The sequence below is a fragment of the Hippoglossus hippoglossus genome, chromosome 4 (genome assembly GCF_009819705.1).
Source record: "Hippoglossus hippoglossus isolate fHipHip1 chromosome 4, fHipHip1.pri, whole genome shotgun sequence".
Lineage (NCBI taxonomy): Eukaryota > Metazoa > Chordata > Actinopteri > Pleuronectiformes > Pleuronectidae > Hippoglossus > Hippoglossus hippoglossus.
In genome coordinates, this window is record NC_047154.1 from 25,056,804 (window position 1) to 25,076,694 (window position 19,891).

At 43.9% G+C, this 19,891-nt stretch overlaps 1 protein-coding gene across 3 annotated transcripts in view; it reads left to right on the forward strand.

The window, feature by feature from the left end:
• brinp3a.1 (bone morphogenetic protein/retinoic acid inducible neural-specific 3a, tandem duplicate 1) overlaps positions 1 to 19,891 on the forward strand; it is a 53,828-nt gene that overhangs the window by 14,198 nt on the left and 19,739 nt on the right. For all 3 annotated transcript variants that reach the window (XM_034583329.1, XM_034583330.1, XM_034583331.1), the window contains exons 3-4: positions 3,472 to 3,662; positions 5,731 to 5,915. In XM_034583329.1, coding sequence (XP_034439220.1) covers positions 3,472 to 3,662; positions 5,731 to 5,915 — 376 coding nt within the window. The remainder of the gene's footprint in view (positions 1 to 3,471; positions 3,663 to 5,730; positions 5,916 to 19,891) is intronic.

Below are 19,891 nucleotides of genomic sequence, written 5' to 3' on the forward strand. Positions count from 1 at the left end.
ATGTATGTCTGAGTGTGTGGTTGTGTTGTGGGAAAGGTGAGGTTTGTATTGAGGATACTTCCACAACAGATCTCTGTGTGTGTGTGTGTGTGTGTGTGTGTGTGTGTGTGTGTGTGTGTGTGTGTGTGTGTGTGTGTGTGTGTGTGTGTGTGTGTCTGTATTCTGCAGCTTAACTGTGGCACCATTCATAAATGTCCATCAAGCGAGCTCCACAGCAAGTCGGTGGTGTCTATCACATCTAATCTCTTTCCACTCGCTCTCTGCTGCTCCCTGCTTCAGCCGGCCCCGGCGGACGGAGGGAAACACACTAATGGCCGATCGTTATATAGAAACGCAGACATGAAATAGGCCTTAATGAGCTGTTTTCTGCTCTGTATTTCTTTCCCGGGGGGGATCATTGTTATTGGTGGGATTGATTGGCAGCAGGACCCCGCGCCGCGAGGCTCTCCGCGATATTCTGGGCGATAGAAGTTGTCGCAGCAAGGGCAGCTTTGTTTGGATGTTTGCAGCTGCAGGGTGTGCGTTGCTGCGTGTGTGTGTGTGTGGGCATGTGTCTCCGCTCGGCGTCTGCAGGGCTGTTGGAGCGCTGCAGGTTCGTACGATTCTATTTGCGTCATCGTAAAAAAAGACGATTCTTTTTTCAAGCCGACTGTTTATATCTTCGACGGCTTGAGGGACTTCCACATAAGCTGGCAGTTTTTTTTTTCTCGAGATGCGGTGTTTGTGGATGTCAAACAGCAAAGGAGCTGAAGTGTCACGTTGTGTAGTCCTGTGCAACCTGCAGATTGTGTCTGTCTGCATCACACAACAGCAAATATTTGGACGGGAAAGGGATTCACGAGTGCGGATGCTGCAAGTTGCTCATGATATAGACAAAACTGTCTAGAATTCACAGAATGTCTTTTTTTTAAATGAAGCTACTCATGATGCTAATTTATGTAAAAATCACTTAAGACCTCTTCGAGCTGAAATAACCCTCTGGGAGTATTTTTTTTTTTTGGCTAATCCAGTGGAAGAAATGTGTGAAAAATCAATGTACTTCACATTAGGGCAGAGATACAACTGCTTAACCTTCAATAATGAATCAATCCTCAGAGAATTATTACCCAGCTACAGCCCCGCGGAGATTCTATTGTTTTCCTCAATCCCAGTGGCCTCTTCAACCCTGTTTTCAGCAAACCAGCGCTGATAAACCCATCGTTTGCGAACCTGCCTGCTGCCAAACACAAGACGTGCAGAGTTCAACTCAATTCAGCTTTATTTGTATAGCGCCACTGCACGGCGTACATTATCTCAAGGCGCTTTACAGAGGGAAGGGCGAGACCTCACGATATTATAGAGATCCACAATGAGCAAACATAGAGATAGTGGAGAGAGGAAGAAAATCCTGGAGCGGAACGGGACTCGGTGTGTGTGTGCGGCCGTCTGCCTCGGCGTGATTTAAAGGAGAGGAAGATAGAGATAGAAGAGGAGGAGGAGGAAGAAGAGGAAGAGGAGGAAGAAAGGGAGAGAGGAGAGAGGAGAGGGACACCAGGCACAGCTGCACATGCTGTCATATTGGAGTATTTCATTTTTAATACCAATACCTTGAGGACTTATTGTGTTATTAATAATAAGACTGAGTAGATCAGCATGAAATTAAATTAATTACAAAAAAATAATGGTGCCAACAGTGAGTCTTGAGGCAGATTTGGATTCCTGCAGCTCTGGAGTAAGAGAACCTGCAGACGAGGAAAAGAAAAGAGGAAAAATCACACATTACAGGAAAGAGAACAACCGGTGGAGACCAAACCAGAGCTCAAAAGACAGGATATGTATTGAGAAAACAGGAAATATAAAAGACAAAGTAAAAGCTTATATTGTCCCATGTCTTCAGGACAATTGGACTTTATTTTCTGATGAATTTACAAAAACCAATAGATGTAGTGTAGGTGACTTTGTTTGAATTGGTGCAGTAGAATACAGACAGGTCTTATTTGTTTCATGGTTCACAGATTATTGTCTCACGCAGCAGAAACACCGTCCCCGTCCTATTTTCAAGACAAGACTTTGATTATATTGATATGGACACATCGGCCAGTTAAACAACTTTCATCCTTTGAATTTCCGGAGCCAAAACTTAGTAGAAGTCGTGGAGAGCAGCTGATATTGGAATCTGTGTTGTTGGTTTCTTCCAGGCGACATCATCGGATAATAAAGTCATTATATACTGTAACAGTGCAATATTCTATTCAACCACCTCTCAACATTTTGTATTTATTCTCCTCTAAATACCTGAATAGATAGAACCAAGTGTTTGTGTCGTAGATGTTGTGGAACCATGTGGATCTGATAACGTTCACATCAGAGATCGTAACTTCTCTTTCTACAGATTTTCAGGTTCCACGAACATTTTACCGTATTTAGCTTTTCTGCTTTTGTTTCATTAAGAAAGATGATGCGTGGTGAATCTGCAACAAGACAGCAGATAGTTATCTGTTTTTCTAACTTGACATTGTAAGTAGTGTAAATATTGTACAGGTTGAAACATATGTCTATTATTTTGCGTATATTTATATAAATGTATGCAAAAATGTGGTAATACGTTGTGTTGCAACCAATCTTTGACATATCCTGGTTATTTTTGCATGTAAATCTTTGTTATTTCAGACCCATACCTTCCAACTTGTAGAAAATGTACCTTTTTATTCGTATTTCCTTTTTCCCGGGAGATAAGTCAACCTTCTACCCAGCAGTGATTGAAAGGTCTTCAATTTCTCCCCTACTAGGTTGGGAAAGAAGCATGTTTATTACCGGCTGTATTTGAATAGAGCTAATCTATGCATCAAGCAGCAGCTCACAGTCTGCACTTGGTAGATAAAGGCAGCTGGCATGCTCCGAGGCCAGGCTGAATATCAAACGGCTTCAGATGAGGCCTGTTCACGGCAGAAGAGGCCCTGGAAGCAGCAAGACTCCAGCCATGATTATAGCCCCTGTCGCACCGCGGCGCCTCTAAAAAGTGACTTGAGATGAGAAAAGATTGCGCTATTATTTAAAATGGGTGGAAAGCACAATGTTTTTCGCCGTGGCGCAAAAGCAATTCACTGAGCCGGAGGTGGAAGCAGCGTGACACCATTCATCTTTAAAAGGGTGGCACAGAAGATTCACTCAGAGGTCGTACGGACACGACGGTTCGCGCGCGGCGAGGAACCGATCTGAATGTGAGCCTCCTCCTGAGGGGCAAGCTGTGTCCTGTCCACTTTGAAATCCCAACGACGCTTTCCTCCTTTTCACCAGGCGCAAAACAACTGCTCAGATCAACCCCGGTGGATTTAGACTTTTCATTCTATGTCTCCAAACAGTTTCCAGATTGCCGTCAATTTGAGCGACGCTCTCTAAAACACGTATCCTCTCTCCGACGTCTGCATGCGGCGTTCTGGTGTTGTGTGTGTGTGTGTCTCGTGCTTACACTGTGTTTGTGTGACATTGCAGGGAGTTTGGCCGCTGGAAGGTGAACAGCTTGGCCCTGGAGAGGCAGGAGAACAATGGCTTTTCCTTACCGCTGGACCCCGACTTCCTCCAGACCATTAGGCAGCTGGGCAGGAGGCCCAGTCTCAGCGCCATCACCGACAACATTATCAGGAAATACGGAACCCACTTCCTGCTCTCCGCTACGCTGGGAGGTGAGACGAGCTCTGTATCTTCTATCTGACCTACCTTTTGCAGCACCATGGGGGGGGGGGGGGGGGGGGAGAATCTGGTGTTAGGGCGGACAAGCGGCTCTTTGAAACCACGGGAAATGTTCCAGGAACCTCTTTGTGACCTTGCTCGTGCATCGCTGCCATTGTGGAGCATCGACTATCAAATTAAAACCCCAAAAAAAGGAGAATTCTCTGGCAAACGCTCGCTGCGAAACGTCTTTTAAGCTCTAACGCTTTGTGCATCGCGCTCAAACAGCCAAGTCTTCCACTGAACATTGGCCCAGCTGTGAATATGAGATGATAAATGATTGTTTAAGCTCATGTTCTCTGATTCAATGAGTACAATCTGTGTTTGTGGTTGTTTGACAAAAAACTGTCTGCTTCCATAACAATAGGTGCAAGTTAGCCAAAGCGCTGTAACGCCGAGCAAAAGCTCCCGCGGTTATCTGCGGCACGATCTCCTCCCAGCTCCTCGGCTCGGCTCTTTTCATCTTTTGTCTCTGGTGCACAGACTCTCCGAGCCACGCTGGAAACCAACAGTATTTAAAACAGATAACAAACACAATTCTCTGCATTATGTGAGGAGAACAACAGACTAACTGAGGCCTGATATAACCTAGTATCCCTTTGCTTGGGGATGTACTTTATATGTATATGACTGGGATTATTATTAATAGCAACTACAGGCAATAAATGAGGCATTTTAAATATTCATATATCACCTTAAAATGTATTCTTAGTAATGTGTTACGACTTGAAAATGCTTTTAATGCTTTAACGTTCAGAAAACACAACATTCCTCAGACAGTCCATCGCTGCAGCTCCTCCTTTCAGCCTCTGTCTGGAACACTTGGTTTTATCTTCCAGCGCGTATAGGAAATGTCGGCCAACACTCTTGTTGGGGTCGAACCAGAATAGCCGCTAAAAACATGCATTATGCAAAAATGTCGGGCATCACAGCGGTGGAAGTTTCGGCCGCACAACCGATGAAGCGTTTTAGGAGCTTTAGGAGCAGTGTTTTCTGGGAGGGAGAGAAGCTCCCTCGCACTTTGGGGATTTTAATTTTGCAGACTCGGGGAGTGCATCCCTCCGCCGAGCGTGTTAGAGAAAGTGGAAAGAAATTCCTGGGATCTGCCCCCGGAATCGTGCACCGCATCAGTTCTTCCCGGGCCCGTCAGTTCAGTTGTTTTGATGTAATCCTGGTAAAAAAAAAAAAACGGCAATTAAAACAATAGCTCCTCGGCAGAGTTGAAAAACCTCTGACACACTACAGGAAAGGGAAGAACTGAAAAACATGTTTATTTGCTCTCTTGCTGACGATCAGATACGAAGATGGACGCCACTCTCGTCTTTTTAGACTAAATATTAAAGATGGAACCAGAAGATAAAAAAATGAAAGTAGGGGCCTGGCTTTGACCTCAGGTTAAAACACTTCATCTACCACAACCTCCTGTAATTAACACGTTGCATTGTCCAATACCTGTAAATTGTATAACACATGTATATCTCATAGCAGCAGTGATTTCCCTGCTCTTTAAAGGTTTCAGTGACGGAGAGAATGAGCTGTGACGCACGTTTAACCTTTCTCTCCTCCCGGTGTTAATGTACTGTATGTCAGCTCTGAGTGTCTCTCCAAATTAAAACCCCATCGCCCATAAAACCTAACGTTGTTAGAAAGCTTGTCTCTATTGATCCTTCACTCCTTCTAGCGTCTGTCAATACTCTGTCGTCTGAAAGCCTCGGCTCTGTTTGTATTGAACGACAGCGTCTCCATTCGAGTTATTATCACTGAATTTTGGATTTCTCTGCAGCTTCTGCACTTTCAGACGTCCTGTTTTTCTGCCTGTGTGAGCGTATGAACATCCGACCACCTGTCCTGGGTTAATATTCACAGCTTTGCCACCGGGAGCGTTTTTGTCTGCGTTTATGTTGCAGGGGGATGAGTCATAAATGAAGTTTATGGATGTAACTGTGCACATGTTGTGTGTGTGTGTGTGTGTGTGTGTGTGTGTGTGTGTGTGTGTGTTTGTGTGTTTGTGTGCGTTCACAGGGGAAGAGTCTTTGATGATCTTTGTGGACAAGCGGAAGTTGAGTCGGACGAGCGAAGTGAGCGAATCCAACGGCACGGCGGTGACTCTGGAGGCTCTGCACCAGCTGGCCGCCTCCTACTTCATCGACCGGGAGAGCACCCTGCACAAGCTGCACCACATCCAGATCGCCTCCACCGCCATCAAGGTAGAAACCTGCTGCTCTTTTTTACGCACTCCAACACAATGGAGAAATATCTGAAACTCATTTATTTCAGCTTTTAAATTGCCTCCATTGTTGAAGGGTTTCTCTTTTTTTCAGAGAAACTCCGTGAAGACGTTGTTCAAATTAGATTTTGTCTCGGTGGATAAACATGATTATTGTATTTTCTTACAAAACATGGCAAGTGGTCCAGATTAGCTCTCGCTGAAGAATTAATGAAATCTCGGCTGATTCGGAGAGTTTGAAAAGAAACTGCACACTCAGCAGGTTAAGTTTCTTTTAATGAGAAGAAGAAGAAGAACTTATTTCCGTCCAATCAGGGCAGTTATTTCTTGTGGATTTAGTCTCCAAATTAACTTAGTACACGATAAAACCATGGACTGTAAAAGGCATGAAGGGAAACCAGAGTGTTTAGATTGCCCCCTGGTGGCTGGCTGCAGTATAGGTCATAAACCCCACCTCCATGTCAGTGGATGGGACCTGAACCATCGTCCTGGGATCATGTCTGGATGGTGGGAGCGAATGAAAACGTGTTGTTCATCTTTACTTACTGTTTCAAACACTTAATTTTTACTTGCAAACGAAAATACACAGTTGAGTTACGGACATCTATAAAGTGTAAATATAAACCGTATAACAGATTTATAATATTGTCTGGGACCGGGTGACAGTGCATGAAATCCTGCAGCCCTTTTGCTTTTTGTTTTATTACACTGGGACAAAATGTGGCGACCAAGTGTTTCCTGTGATCCCGAAACTTGTACTTTCTGATTAATAGACTGTGAGTCATTGACTCAGACAAACAGCTGATGACGTGCTTGTGTTTTGGAGACAATAACGCTGCTCGTGCTTCCCTCTGGGAATGACTACGGGAGCAAATTAAGAAAATTACCCTGCACAGTGGTCCGTACTTGCCAAGTACTTACCACTTGCTACCAATTACTGAGCGCAGTTTACGACCCATCAATCGGCCCTTAGTGGACGACTGTGGCCCGTTTCAAAAGCTGAATATGCTGCAGATTATTAAAACACGCTTTAAAGGAAACGTTAAAGGAAACCTCAGTTCGAAGGGTGACAACATTACACCTTCATTTACATACTCCAGCCTCCGTAAGGGCTGATAAAAAAAACACGGTGGTAAACTTTTCATATGTGACCGACATTCTCTCGAGGAGCAGAACTGCTCCAGATAAATATTTTCACGGGGCTGTATGAGATATTCAGCGAGTTGCAGAAAAACCTCATATGAATAAACACATTTACTCCACATTAAACTGGGGAGCAGGCGGCGGAACGTGTCGCACAGCGGCGGTTCTCAAACTTTTTCTAATCGCATCGTGCTTTGATTTGGCTTTTTTCCCCTGACTGCCGTGCACCTGCGTGTCAGAAAGCATATTTTTCTTACTCGCCCTCTTTTATGATGTGGTTAAGCTTTATTTAACAGTGAAGAACCGGGTGTGACTCTTGCTGCACCATTACCTTCGTTCTCCTCAAGGCGCCACGAGGAGCCACGTGATGCTGCTCGTCCTGCAGCTCGTGCGGCGTTATGAAAAAATCGTGTTCGCTCTTGAAAACGATGGATTTAACGATTTTTGTCGATGAGCCACAAACGTATCTGACTGGATGGAAGATAAATTAAAGATCATGTTCTTTTTCAAATCATCATATTGTATTAGAGATCGGAGATTGACTTTAAATTCCTTATTTAGCTGCGTGATTAAAAATATCAATTTGTCCCTCCTGGCCTCCCGTCGTCTTCGCTTTACGACGCTTTGATGTGAATCCGGAGGGAACATGCACATTTGCACGTTCAGCGAGCGAGAGAAAGAGATGAAGCGAGCGGCATTGTTTACTCCCCTCCTCACTCTTTCATGTGTGCATCCACCGCTTTGTATAGGGAACAGCACACTGTGCATATCAAAATATGCTTATGATGTAAATATCACCCCTGCATCTTTTACTGCTTAATGCCTTCAGGGTGTGTTCATTCATCACGCTGTCAGCAGTTATCAAGCGGAATGAATTGAATCTACCGGGTTTGCCCTTCGTGCCGCAGACTTAATTCTCTGCTTTCCCGAGGAATCGGATTCCTCACATGGCTTTTTGCTGTGTTTATGTTTGCCTGCGATAAATAACAGATTAACGTCACGAGTGTAGGTAAAATCTGAGACGCCCATCGCCGCACGTTCCTGTTTGTTGTGTCATTTATTATTCTCCAGGCTTTGCTGTCTCTGCAGAAGCAAATCACAGTATGAAGCAAAAACAACTGGACGGATTAGCACAGAACTTGGTAGACAGATAAAGGTAAAGGGGATAAAGAACCAATTGAACTGCACGATAGACGCTCCGACACAGGAAACTGAGTTTTGACTGTCTGCGTGGACGGTAAAAACTTCATGGATGAAGGAAGAGTGAGGCAGCAATCACGCTGTGAAAAGTGTGACCAACAGCACAACACACAACTGTACAACGCAGCAATGGAGCAAAACACCAAGGTGGAGATCTCTAACGTCATTATGAGAAGTGTACAATTTATTTTTGGGTTTAGTATGTCTATATTACAGTCGAGACACTGCTTGGATAATAATGAAACCTGGTGGACAGAGGCAGTATCGTTCAGGAAAGAAGCAGTAACGTTCTGGTTTGGATCCAGATCAGGGGGCAGGTGCAAGATTTATAGATCTTAAATAAAGACGTCAGGCATCTTGAGCGTTAACAGTTTGTCGCAGTTAAAAATATAAATCTGGATCTAGTGAATTTAAAGTTGGTTTCGTTATGAGACTTTTGGGGTTTATAGTCTACTACTAAGTGCCGTTCTAGCTTCTACATTGTAAAATGTGTCAAAACGGGGATAGTACTTCATATTCCAGGTGGAACTCCTACACACAGCAGGTGGTTGGTGGGTAACATGGAGCCAGTTGAAGCTCTAATACCGAACTGCAGCGGAAAAGTAAGAACATCAGAGTGTGTTTCTCTCATTGTGACTCTGTGGCTGCAGCTAAGAGACTAAACAGCTTTTTCCCTTTTTCCTGAGCCGCGGCCCATTTTTCATGCACTCGTCCTTATTGATGCTCCACTATACAGTCCATCAGAGATAAAACTGTACATTCTCTAAAGTGAATTGGCAAGAGGACGTCTGGCCGATTTGGCAGCAGCAGCCACTGAACCGGGGTCCCGCTCAAAACCCCTCTGATTGAGATGAATAGAGGAAAAGCTCTCGGGGGTGCGTTTGTTTGTGAGGCATTTTCAGGTGACTGATGTAAAATACTCACAGCGTCAGCAGCCTTTAATTCCGAACACGGGGTTGTTACCTCGCCCGCGATGAAGACGGATGCCAACGCAGAGCTGCATTTAAGAGCAGCACTGGTCCCCTGGTTTTTTAAGAGATAACAGATTTTAAATGGTGGAGATGTCTGGCCCCGGAGACCTGCAGGACGGAGCACATTAGCACCGGGAAATAATGAAAGACGGGGAAAATGAGATAGCAGCGTCGGGAGGGGAAGGAAGCGGGGCGGCTGTTAGACGCTGGGATGAATCAGCTCTTTCATCTGGGTAATTTTCTTCGAGAGCCTCCGTCATTTTTGCGGCGTGAGTCAAGGTGTCGCGAGACGGGACGAGGACGGACGGGCGGTGTTTAGTCCAGGATCCAGACAGGTACACACGAGGTGCTGCATCAGTCTCATCGCCTTTGATTTGCAGCTCTGGCATATTGAAGATTCATTAAACCAAAGTTGGGAGGAGAAGATCATTGACGGGGAGGAGGAGAAGCGATAACGAACGTTTGACCCAATTCGCCGTGCGAGGCCCTGAGTGTTCAGTCAGTCGTGCAGCGTCATGCTTCGTTTGTCGGAGTGGGAAATAAAAAGTTAGAGCATCGGATAATGGCCGAGGAAGAGCTGCAGAGAACAACGGCACAAATCTTCATCACTCTCGAAGGAAGATAAATGTTGTTTTCCTCTTGTCACAAAGTTCAACTGCTTCAACCTTGCACACGAGCCGGAGGTTTCTCTTGCTGGACACGTTCGCAGCAGATGCCTCAGGTCGTTGAACGGTGGATCGATGGCGGCTTCCGGCTTCAGTCTTGTTTCTACGGAAAAGTACCGGGGAGGCAAGATTAGAGTTTTTATTCTTCCTTTTTTTCCATTTCGAGAATATATTTTAAAAGTAGAGAATGTAATATAACGCAATCAGAGGATTTTTAGCATTTTGTGAATAAAGTAAGAATCCAAAGATTAAAGTCGACTCTTCAGGTTCATCAGATGTTGGATTGACAGCAGATGCACTTTTTGGCAAAATCTCAAGAGCAAGAATTCCCGTGTTTTGTATGGATGTTACAATATCATTTTACGCTTCCTGATACCAAGACCGATTCCTGGACTTTGCGTATCGGCCAATTCCGAGAACCGATCTGAAACCGATTAAACAAAATCACATTTTCTTCACTACTCTAAAAACAGTACATTACAGTGCAGCTGGTGTTTAAGTGATTTTCAGGAAAAGAAGATTTCAGTTTTATCTGGATGAAGCTAATATACTTAAAAGGCCGTACATAGATTTACGTATTTGCCGATGCCACACTCAGCATTTCCACAGTATCGGAGGTATCGAAGTATCGGTATCGTGACATTTGTAGCATTTCGTAGAGGCAGGAAAAAGTTCATCTTTACTCTTGATTTAAAGTTAAATTCTCCCCTGATGTAGTTCAACTTTATCGTCTGTACTTCCGATTTTTCTCAACATTTCCACCTTTTCTTGAAATGCAAAATAGCCCCAGTCCTTCTCTGTCGATACCCGGCTGTCGATGTTGAGATTTTTCTTTTAAGAATTTCCCTTCCAGCTCCGTCTCCTCTAATCTGCAGCCGGTTAAAAGACGTGAAGCCCGGAGAGAGAGAAAATAAATACACAGGATCAGAATTTCTCTCCTGGCCCCTTTTCAAGTGACTGGTGCTTCCTGTGAAGTCGCAGAGCTTAGTTCCCCTTAAAGAAACTCAGTGAATATGACACAACGTACAGTATTAACTTCCACTTTCCCCCAGCGAAGGTTCCCCTCTGTTCCCCCGTGGCTTTGAGTGGCGTTTTGGTTTTTTTTTTCTTTCAGGGCACACAATAATCTCATTCTGATGCTATTTTCTCCCTCTTCCCCCTTTTCTCTCGCTCATAGTTGATAAGCTTATCCCTCGCCGGTTGACATTAGAGTGTAAGCCAGTGCAACAAAGTGGTCTTAAAACATGCATTGAAATCCTCAAAGACTGAATAAACAGGCGGAAACACATCTCTGATGCAAATGTGGATTTTTCGACACACACGGCGCTGCGGTGATTAAGCAAACGACGATTCTGGAAGGTGCGGCAAATCGGACAATTTGGAAATGAGCGATGATTTCCCCATGAAGCGTTTGGTGCCGTCTCGTAGTTCTGCAACGATCAGAAAAAGTGCAGCCATTTAAAGTCCATTGTTCCTCAGATATCCGACATCAGCGGCTCACTAAGTGACATTTTAGTTTTTGTGGAATTATTCATATGAGGGATTCGCAGCGGCGATGAATCTTCATCAGTAAAACGCTGCCGCCCCAACTGCTCTGATAATACTATTAAAGCCGTGCGTTTTTTAAATAATGCATGTGCCTCGGAGCGATCTGCGCTGGTGGACCATGGTAACAGGCTAAGTGCTGCGATGCCCCCCCCCGAGACCACACACCAATAACACAAGAGGCTATCATCTATCTGTGCACCGTGCAGAACATAATCTGATTTAGATAATACGGGTATTTTAGCAGCCTACTTCTTTTATCACGGCCTTTTTATTCAATTTATAAGCTGCAAATATTTAGTTCCAGCGTCTGCAGAAATCGGACACGTACAGCGTGGTTTGGGCAGAATGAGAAATCTTTATTCGTTATGTTACACTCTCCTTTTGGCACAAAACTATTATTTTGTGTCTTAAATAAAGCATTTGAGGTGTGTGCGTGTGTGTGTGTGTTTGCAGAGTGTCTCCAGTGGGAACACTGGACCCCACAACAGGTAAAAAACGAGCTGCCGTGCCGAGCTCGCTCCGGTTGCGATGCCAAACACTGGCTCTGGCTCTCACCGGCTCCAGGAGTTGAAACAACACGACGCTGCTGTGTTGTCTGAAAGTGGAACTTCTCCAAGCAGCAGTGTTTCCCTAAATAACGGGTCTGGCAGCGGGCAGAGCTGTTTCCTCCGTCGGGCTGTGGGATGGAGCCGAGGAAGGGGAAGCTAACGGGGCTCGTTTGGGAGTATTTGCTCGCTGCTTGAAAAACACAGGCTGTAAAATGAACGAAGGAACAAGTGTTTATGTTTTTCTTCTGGATCCAGAGAGATCAGTGGATGATTTGATGAAGACGACGTGAATCATAAAGGCTGAGGGAACATTATGACTTCAGCAGTGACGAGATGTTGATCTGTTTTGAAAGAGCGAGTGTTTCAATATTTGAAAAGAACGAGCTTGTTGAATTGCACAACATCCGTCCATCCATTATTTATATCAGATGTATTTAACTGTTTGTCTGCTTTGTTGCTTTCTAGCTCACTAGTATAAGATTCTCTCTAATTTATTGACTTATTGTATGAATGATTAATGTTGGTGTTTCAACACAACACATTTATTGTTGCTGTTTTACTGTCAAACTCCGGATTCACGGGCTGATATGTGTTGTTCTGGATTAAATTATAGTTTTTAATATGATTTTCTAATATAATGGATACACTGGTCACACATGGTCATTTAAAATTAGATATTTTTCCCCATATTTGCCAAATCATAATATAAGAAGTATGTCTTTCTGTTGAAATATATAATTTCACGAATGCAAGTTTGGAAAGACTTTTTTTGAGTTGGGTTAATTGGAGACTTTAAATTGACCATTGGTGCGACTATGGAAGTAAAGGGAGGTTTTCCTCTGCATGTCAACCTCGCCCCCCCCCCCCCCACAAACCTTAAGGATAAGCTCTATGGATGGATGGATGGATGGATGGATGGATGGATGGATGGATGGATGGATGGATGGATGGATGGATGGATGGATGGATGATGGATGGATGGATGATGGATGGATGGATGGATGTTCAGCCATATCAGTAAACCATGAAGACATAAAGGGTAACAGATCTTCTGACTGTAGCAGTTTCAGGACTAAAACGCTCTTTTAGTCTGAGAGATGATATTTAAAGGCCGGAGGGCAAAATTAAATTCATAACGATAAGATAAACAAGTCACATCCGCAGCATGTGTAAGCACCAAAAACTGCTTATTCCAGAAAAGCCTTTAAGTGCAATTAAATGTTCCATTAAATGCAGCTGTTAGTTATTCCAACACAGTCAGCACAATTATCTTGTAGTCAATTATGGCCCATTAATAATTCCCCCACCAACGGCTCTGTGTCATTTACATATCAGCTTCTTTTTTTTATTATTATAGAATAACTTGTGTGTTTTTCTCCCTTTTTAGATTAAATTGAAAAAGAAAAAAAGAAAAACTGTCCCACGAGTGCTTGAAAGTAGAGAAATCCAAAAAGGGGATTTTTCTTTTTGGGGTCGATTTCTAATGGAGGAGCTGACTGTGCACACATGCTCTGCTCCACTGGGTTTCCTTTTTGCAGATGGTCTCATTGCTATGCATAGAAAAACCATCTTTAGATTTGCATTTGGTCAATTTTCTTCCCCTTTAAGTTAGACATCTGTCTGTGTTAGGGACTAATCCCCGGCTCCCAGTGGAGGCTCCTCGGATTTTAATTAATTGTGTTAACGCATCAATATTAAAAGAGAGAAAAATGGAAGTGGGTTTCTCTCGCTCTCTTTCTCGCTCACAATGATGTCTTTGTATTCACAAGACCCTATTTTAATGATTTTAAACTGCACAACTCAGTTTATTAGACATTTTTTTCCAGCGGGAGAAGGACAGTGGACGGACGTGGACGGCACACGACAGAGCTCCCAGCTTTTTGTATTCCCTCTGCGCTTCGTTTCCTCGTTGACCTTGGAGTTGTGAAAAGTAGACGTAAAAAAAACAAACAAGAAACAGTTTTTCTGCCCACGGCGGCAAAAGTCTTGCGTTTCCTTTTTCCCCTCCCGGGTGTAAACCACCGCTGCTGTCATTAATCTGGCAAGGAGATGTGGTTACTGTTATTGAACCTGTGGGAAAGTATTAAAGGAGACACGGCCGTGGTGCTGGGCGATGATTCGCCGGTAACGGGGGGGTGGGGGGGAGGAGATGGATGTCCCTTCAGGTTTGCAGTTCATCTTTGCCGCCCGCGAAGCCTGGATGTGTGTGTGTGCGCTCTTAATCAGGCTTTTGTCAGGGATGACGGAGCCGAGAACAATCCAACACCAGCTAAAAGCGGAGATGAGAGATTCTCGCGTGTGTTTTTTCTTTTCATCTGTGTGTGTGTGTGTGTGTGTGTCTGTGTTTTGTCACCATGTCCTATGCGGTCTTTGATCTCGTAATTCAGGATGACGTCCCGCACTCGAGGCAACGATCGGTTTCCATACACGACTGTTGTTTTTTGGGGGATTTCTCACTCCCTCGCACGGCTTTTGTTTTCGCTCGTCATCCACACGGATGAGGTTTAGTTTCAGGAGTCGTGACGTTCTGACGTCCGCGGTTTCTCTGGAGTTTTTCGAGCCCCTTAAAACAAAGATCTTTGAAAACGCTGCTGGCCCCGTTTCAGTTTGAAAAGCCTGTTTCAGTTTGTGTTTGAGTCTGGACAGGTAGAAACAGAGCCGTTTGAAAACAGTGCAGAAACTGACGTGCACTTCTTAACTGACAAATGGACAATCTGCTTCCTGTTTACACCCCCACACACATGACCGGTGTTCGCTGGTAGTCACATGATATGTGTGTGTGTGTTTAGATATAAGTTTTCTGAAAAGTTGAAGATCCCCTGTGCACAGCAGTTCTTCTCCTGGGTGCCGGCTGATTCAGGATCAAACAGGATAAGAAAAAGAATTTTAAATAAATCCCAGTGCACGGCAGGACGCCAGGTTTGAATTTATTTATTCAATATTTTGCAATATGACAGGGGGAACATATAGTTCACACATCGCTGTTATGGCTATTTCAAATTTCTCTCTGAAGGACAAAGGTGTAAAAAGCCTTTTTAATGTCAGATGAGATAAATGAAAATGTTGCTCAAGCTTTCAGTGTTGATTTTATTTGCAGATGTTAGCTGCTCTTTGGCCCGTTTTTTTTTTTTTTTTTTCAACTTCTGTTTATTGGAATTTTACATGGATAATTCACAGTCAACATTTGAAATACATCCTACATAACTCCCTTCCCATGTGCCCTCCCCCCACCCCAACCCAGCATCCCCTTGACAGACACACCACCAAATATTTAAATAAACATCTGTATACAATGTTGAGTAAATAACACACAAAACAAAAACAGTGAATAAATAAACATGTAATGTACACTCCTTATAAAACTAAGTACATCAGCACTGTGCTATACCAAAGGAATTATGAATCCTCCCAGTCTGTTATTTGGGTTAAATTGTCATAGTATGCAAGAAAAGGCCTCCATACCCTTTCAAATGTATCTGCAACTCCCCTCAGTGTATATTTAATCTTTTCAAGCTTCAAATAGAACATGATCTCTTTAAGCCATCTTGTATGAGATGGTGGCACCGGCCTCCTCCAGTTAAGGAGGATAAGGCGCCGAGCTAACAGAGTGGTAAAGGCGATCACAACATGCATGCCAACCGGCCATACTGTGCCTTCGGGCATCACCCCAAAGAGTGCAATTACAGGTTGAGGTTCAATCGTCATGCCATAGATGTCACTCAGCGATCCAAAGATTTTCTCCCAATATGTTTGGAGGCTCGAGCACAGCCAAAACATGTGTAGCCAGGTTGCAGTAGCTAGCTTACATCGGTCACATGTAGGATCAGTATTAGGGTATATTCTTGCTAATTTCTCCTTGGTGAAATGGAGACGATGAACTATCTTAAACTGTATTAGACCGTGCCTAGCACAGGGGGAGGAGGAATGAACCCGGCCAAGGATTGAAGCCCACTGACCATCAGCAAATGACAGGCCTAGGTCTTGTTCCCAAAGTGTCCTTAAGTTATTCAGAGACTGTGGGTTTATCGCGTCAATTTCCCCATAAATCCGGGAAATGGCGCCCTTGAGACCGGCATTGAATCCTAGGAGACTATCTAAGGGCGTGCTTGTGGGTTGTGCAGGGAAAGGATGGTAACCCCTTTGTACAAAGTGCCTAATCTGTAGGTATCGAAAAAAATGGGAACGGGGCAACGCATACCTCCCTGACAATTGATCGAATGAAGCGAACACCTTGTTAACATATAGATCCTTAACAAGTCTAATCCCATTGCCATGCCAGGCCCGAAAGGCCAGATCTGACTTGGAAGGGGTGAAAAGATGATTTGCCAGAATAGGAGCCTGTATTGATGCGCTCTGCAAGCCAAAATGCTTCCGAAATTGTACCCAGATCTTCAAGGTATTGGCAACTACAGGGTTTTTGAAAGAACCAGAATTAAGCGGTAAAGGAGCTGTGACCAGGGAGTGGAGTTGTAATTTAAAAGATTCCAATTCAACCCAAGCGGGAGCGTCCACATCTGCACCACTATTAGCCCACATTATGACCTTTTGAACATTGCAGGCCCAGTAATAGTGAAGAAAATTAGGCATTGACATTCCTCCTAACTTTTTCGGCCTTTGTAAAAAAGTTCTGCGAATACGGGGGGCCTTTCCATCCCATATAAATGCAAATAGTATTTGGTCCAGTATAAAAAAATGTTTTTTAGGAATGAAAATCGGAATACATTGATACAAATACAGAAACCTAGGAAGAACATTCATCTTGATTAGGTTAATCCGGCCAGCTAATGATAAGGGTAATGTGCGCCAGCGGTTTATGTCCTGCCTGCATCGATCCAATAACGGTGTGAAGTTTAGTTTATATAACTTGTGAAAAGACCGCGGCACCACCACCCCAAGGTATTTAAAATGGGAAGACACTCTCTTGAATGGGAAGGCTGTGGCCGGGATATCGAGAGCTGCTTTGTTTATGGGATAAAGTTCGCTTTTTTCTAAATTCAGTTTGTAACCTGAAAACTTTCCAAATCGTTCCAAGGTAGACAGGACGTGCGGCAAAGAATATACTGGGTTAGCAATGTACAAAAGTAAATCATCGGCATAAAGCGAGAGCTTGTGTGTTGTGTCCCCTCGAGTTATCCCTTCAATTGCCTGGCATTGACGAATAGAAGCCGCAAGCGGTTCAATCGCCAGAGCAAAAAGCAGGGGACTCATAGGACAGCCCTGTCTCGTGCCTCTATGTAGTGGGAAATATTTTGAGTGAGAGTCATTAGTATGGACAGAGGCTAAGGGAGAGGCGTACAACAATTTAACCCAGGAGATAAAATCATCACCAAAGCCAAATTTCCTCATGGTCATAAATAAATATTCCCACTCCACCCGGTCGAACGCCTTCTCTGCATCTAAGGATATTACAAGCTCAGGATCATCCGAACTGGTGGTAGTATAAATAATATCGAACAGCCTACGGATATTAGAATAGGAATGTCTGCTTCGAATAAATCCGGTTTGGTCAGGTAACACCAGCTTGGGAAGAGCACTTTCAAGCCGCAGAGCAAGGGACTTAGCGAGAATTTTACAGTCCACATTTAGAAGGGAAATCGGTCTGTGAGACCCACACAACAAGGGGTCTTTGTCCTTTTTAGGTAGGAGACAGATGGAGGCTTGGTTCAGGGTTTCAGGGAGATGGCCAATTGAAAATGATTCATTAAACATTGATAGTAGTATTGGGGATAAGTCTTCTGCAAATTTCTTAAAGAACTCCACTGGGAACCCGTCTGGTCCAGGGGATTTGCCAGATTGCATATATTTAATGGCACCACAAACCTCCTCCAGCGTCAGGGGGGAGTCGAGGGCATCTTTCTGAGAGTCCTCAAGGGTTGGTAGGTTCAAATTCCGAAAAAACGACTCTGAATCGGAAGCCTCATCGTCACATTCAGACGAGTATAAGTTTGTATAGAACGCTACAAAAGCATCATTAATCTCCTTGTGGTCTGTGGTCACTGAACCCGAGGTGGTCTTGATTTGAGTTATCTGGCGTGAGGCTGCGGTTTGGCGGGCTTGGTGAGCAAGAAGCCGGCCTGCTTTGTCGCCAAACTCGTAAAACGAATGTCGGGACTTTAATAACAGCTGCTCTGCTGCTGAGGTGGAGGCTAGATCAAACTCAGTCTGTAGGTGAATCCGCTTTTGATAAAGTTCTGGAGTAGGCGTTGAGGCATACTGATTGTCCAGCTGTGAAATTTTGACAGAAAGCTCTTTCAATTTGGCCATCCTCGCCTTTTTGGTATTTGAGGCATAGCCAATAATTTGGCCTCGCAAGTATGCTTTCAGCGCTTCCCATATGGTGCTATGAGATACCTCCGGTGATGCATTGGTCTCAATAAAAATTTGTATGTGGGTTTGGATGAATTTTACAAAAGCGCTGTCAGAGAGTAGAAGAGGGTTCAGGCGCCACTGTTTATATGGGGCAGGATGATCAGGGAAATCTAGTTCAAAGGATAGGGGAGCGTGATCAGATATAACTATACTATGGTAAGTGGGAGGGCTAGAAGAGGGTATAAGCCGGGCATCTAGAATAAAATAATCAATCCTGGAAAACGTATGGTGAACTGGTGAAAAGAAAGAAAAAGCCTTTCCTGTAGGGAAGTGTAAACGCCAGGGGTCAACCATTCCATACTGCTCAATAAAGGTACTAATAGCTGTGGCCATTTTAGACAGTGGTGCATGTTTGGTAGAAGACCGATCCAGACTGGGGCAGAGAACACAATTAAAGTCACCCCCAACAATCAAGTGGTGGCTATTGATCCCAGGGACAGTAGAGAAAAAAGAGTTAATAAAAGCGCTGTCGTCCCAGTTTGGAGCGTATACACTGGCGAGGATAACAGGTTTATTGAAAAGCTGACCGGTGACTATGACAAACCGGCCATTCGTGTCTGCAATTACCTGATCACTATCAAAGGTAACACTTTTGTGTATAAGAATAGCTGCGCCCCTGGCCCTAGCGTTGAACTTGGAATGAAAGACTTTCCCCACCCAACTCCTCTGAATACCCGAAACATCTGCCCTTCGTAGGTGTGTCTCTTGGAGGAAGGCTACCCCTACCCCAAGTTGACCTAAATGTGCCAGTACCTTGTTCCTCTTCACGGGGTGATTTAGCGATTTCACATTCCAAGAGATGAACTTCACTTTTCTACCACTATTCCTAACTGTACTCATACTTTACAGAGTTGTGCTGTACTAGCATATATAGGGCAAGAAGACAGAACATTGCGCTATGTAGTACAAAGAGTGTCACAATAAAAAAGGATGGCCATAGATAAGAGTAAGACATTAAAAAAAACAAAAAGATGCGACGTGTACATTACATTACAAAAAGACAAAAAAATAAAAAGGATGCTTCCCCCCCTCCCCCAGCACTTACCCAAACTAAGTGCATTAAAACCCCAGAAAACAAGTGCAAAAAGGTGCATCTTAGCTAAACAACGCTTGCACCTAACTCTCCTCATCTAACAGAGGATAACGAAACACGTTTAAAGAGTCAATTATTATGTTGTTTACCTCCTTTGATAACATATCTGCCTGGTGTTTGTCACGAGGCTATATTCTGCCTGACACATTTTGCCATCAAACATCCCACCTTCTACAAACAGGCCATTGAGCTTTAATATTCCAATATAATTAGGGCAGGCTACTATTCCCAGATTGGCCCATTCAAAAGAAAATAAATAAAAAATACGGAAAATATTGAAATATAGAACACAGGGCATTATAAATTCTGAAGTAGCATTAACGTAGACAACTGTGCATTTTGATGTAACGTTAGCTTACATTTGTCTCACGGAGTGTGTCCTCACGCTATAGATTGGGTTACATTGTCACAGTCTTGTA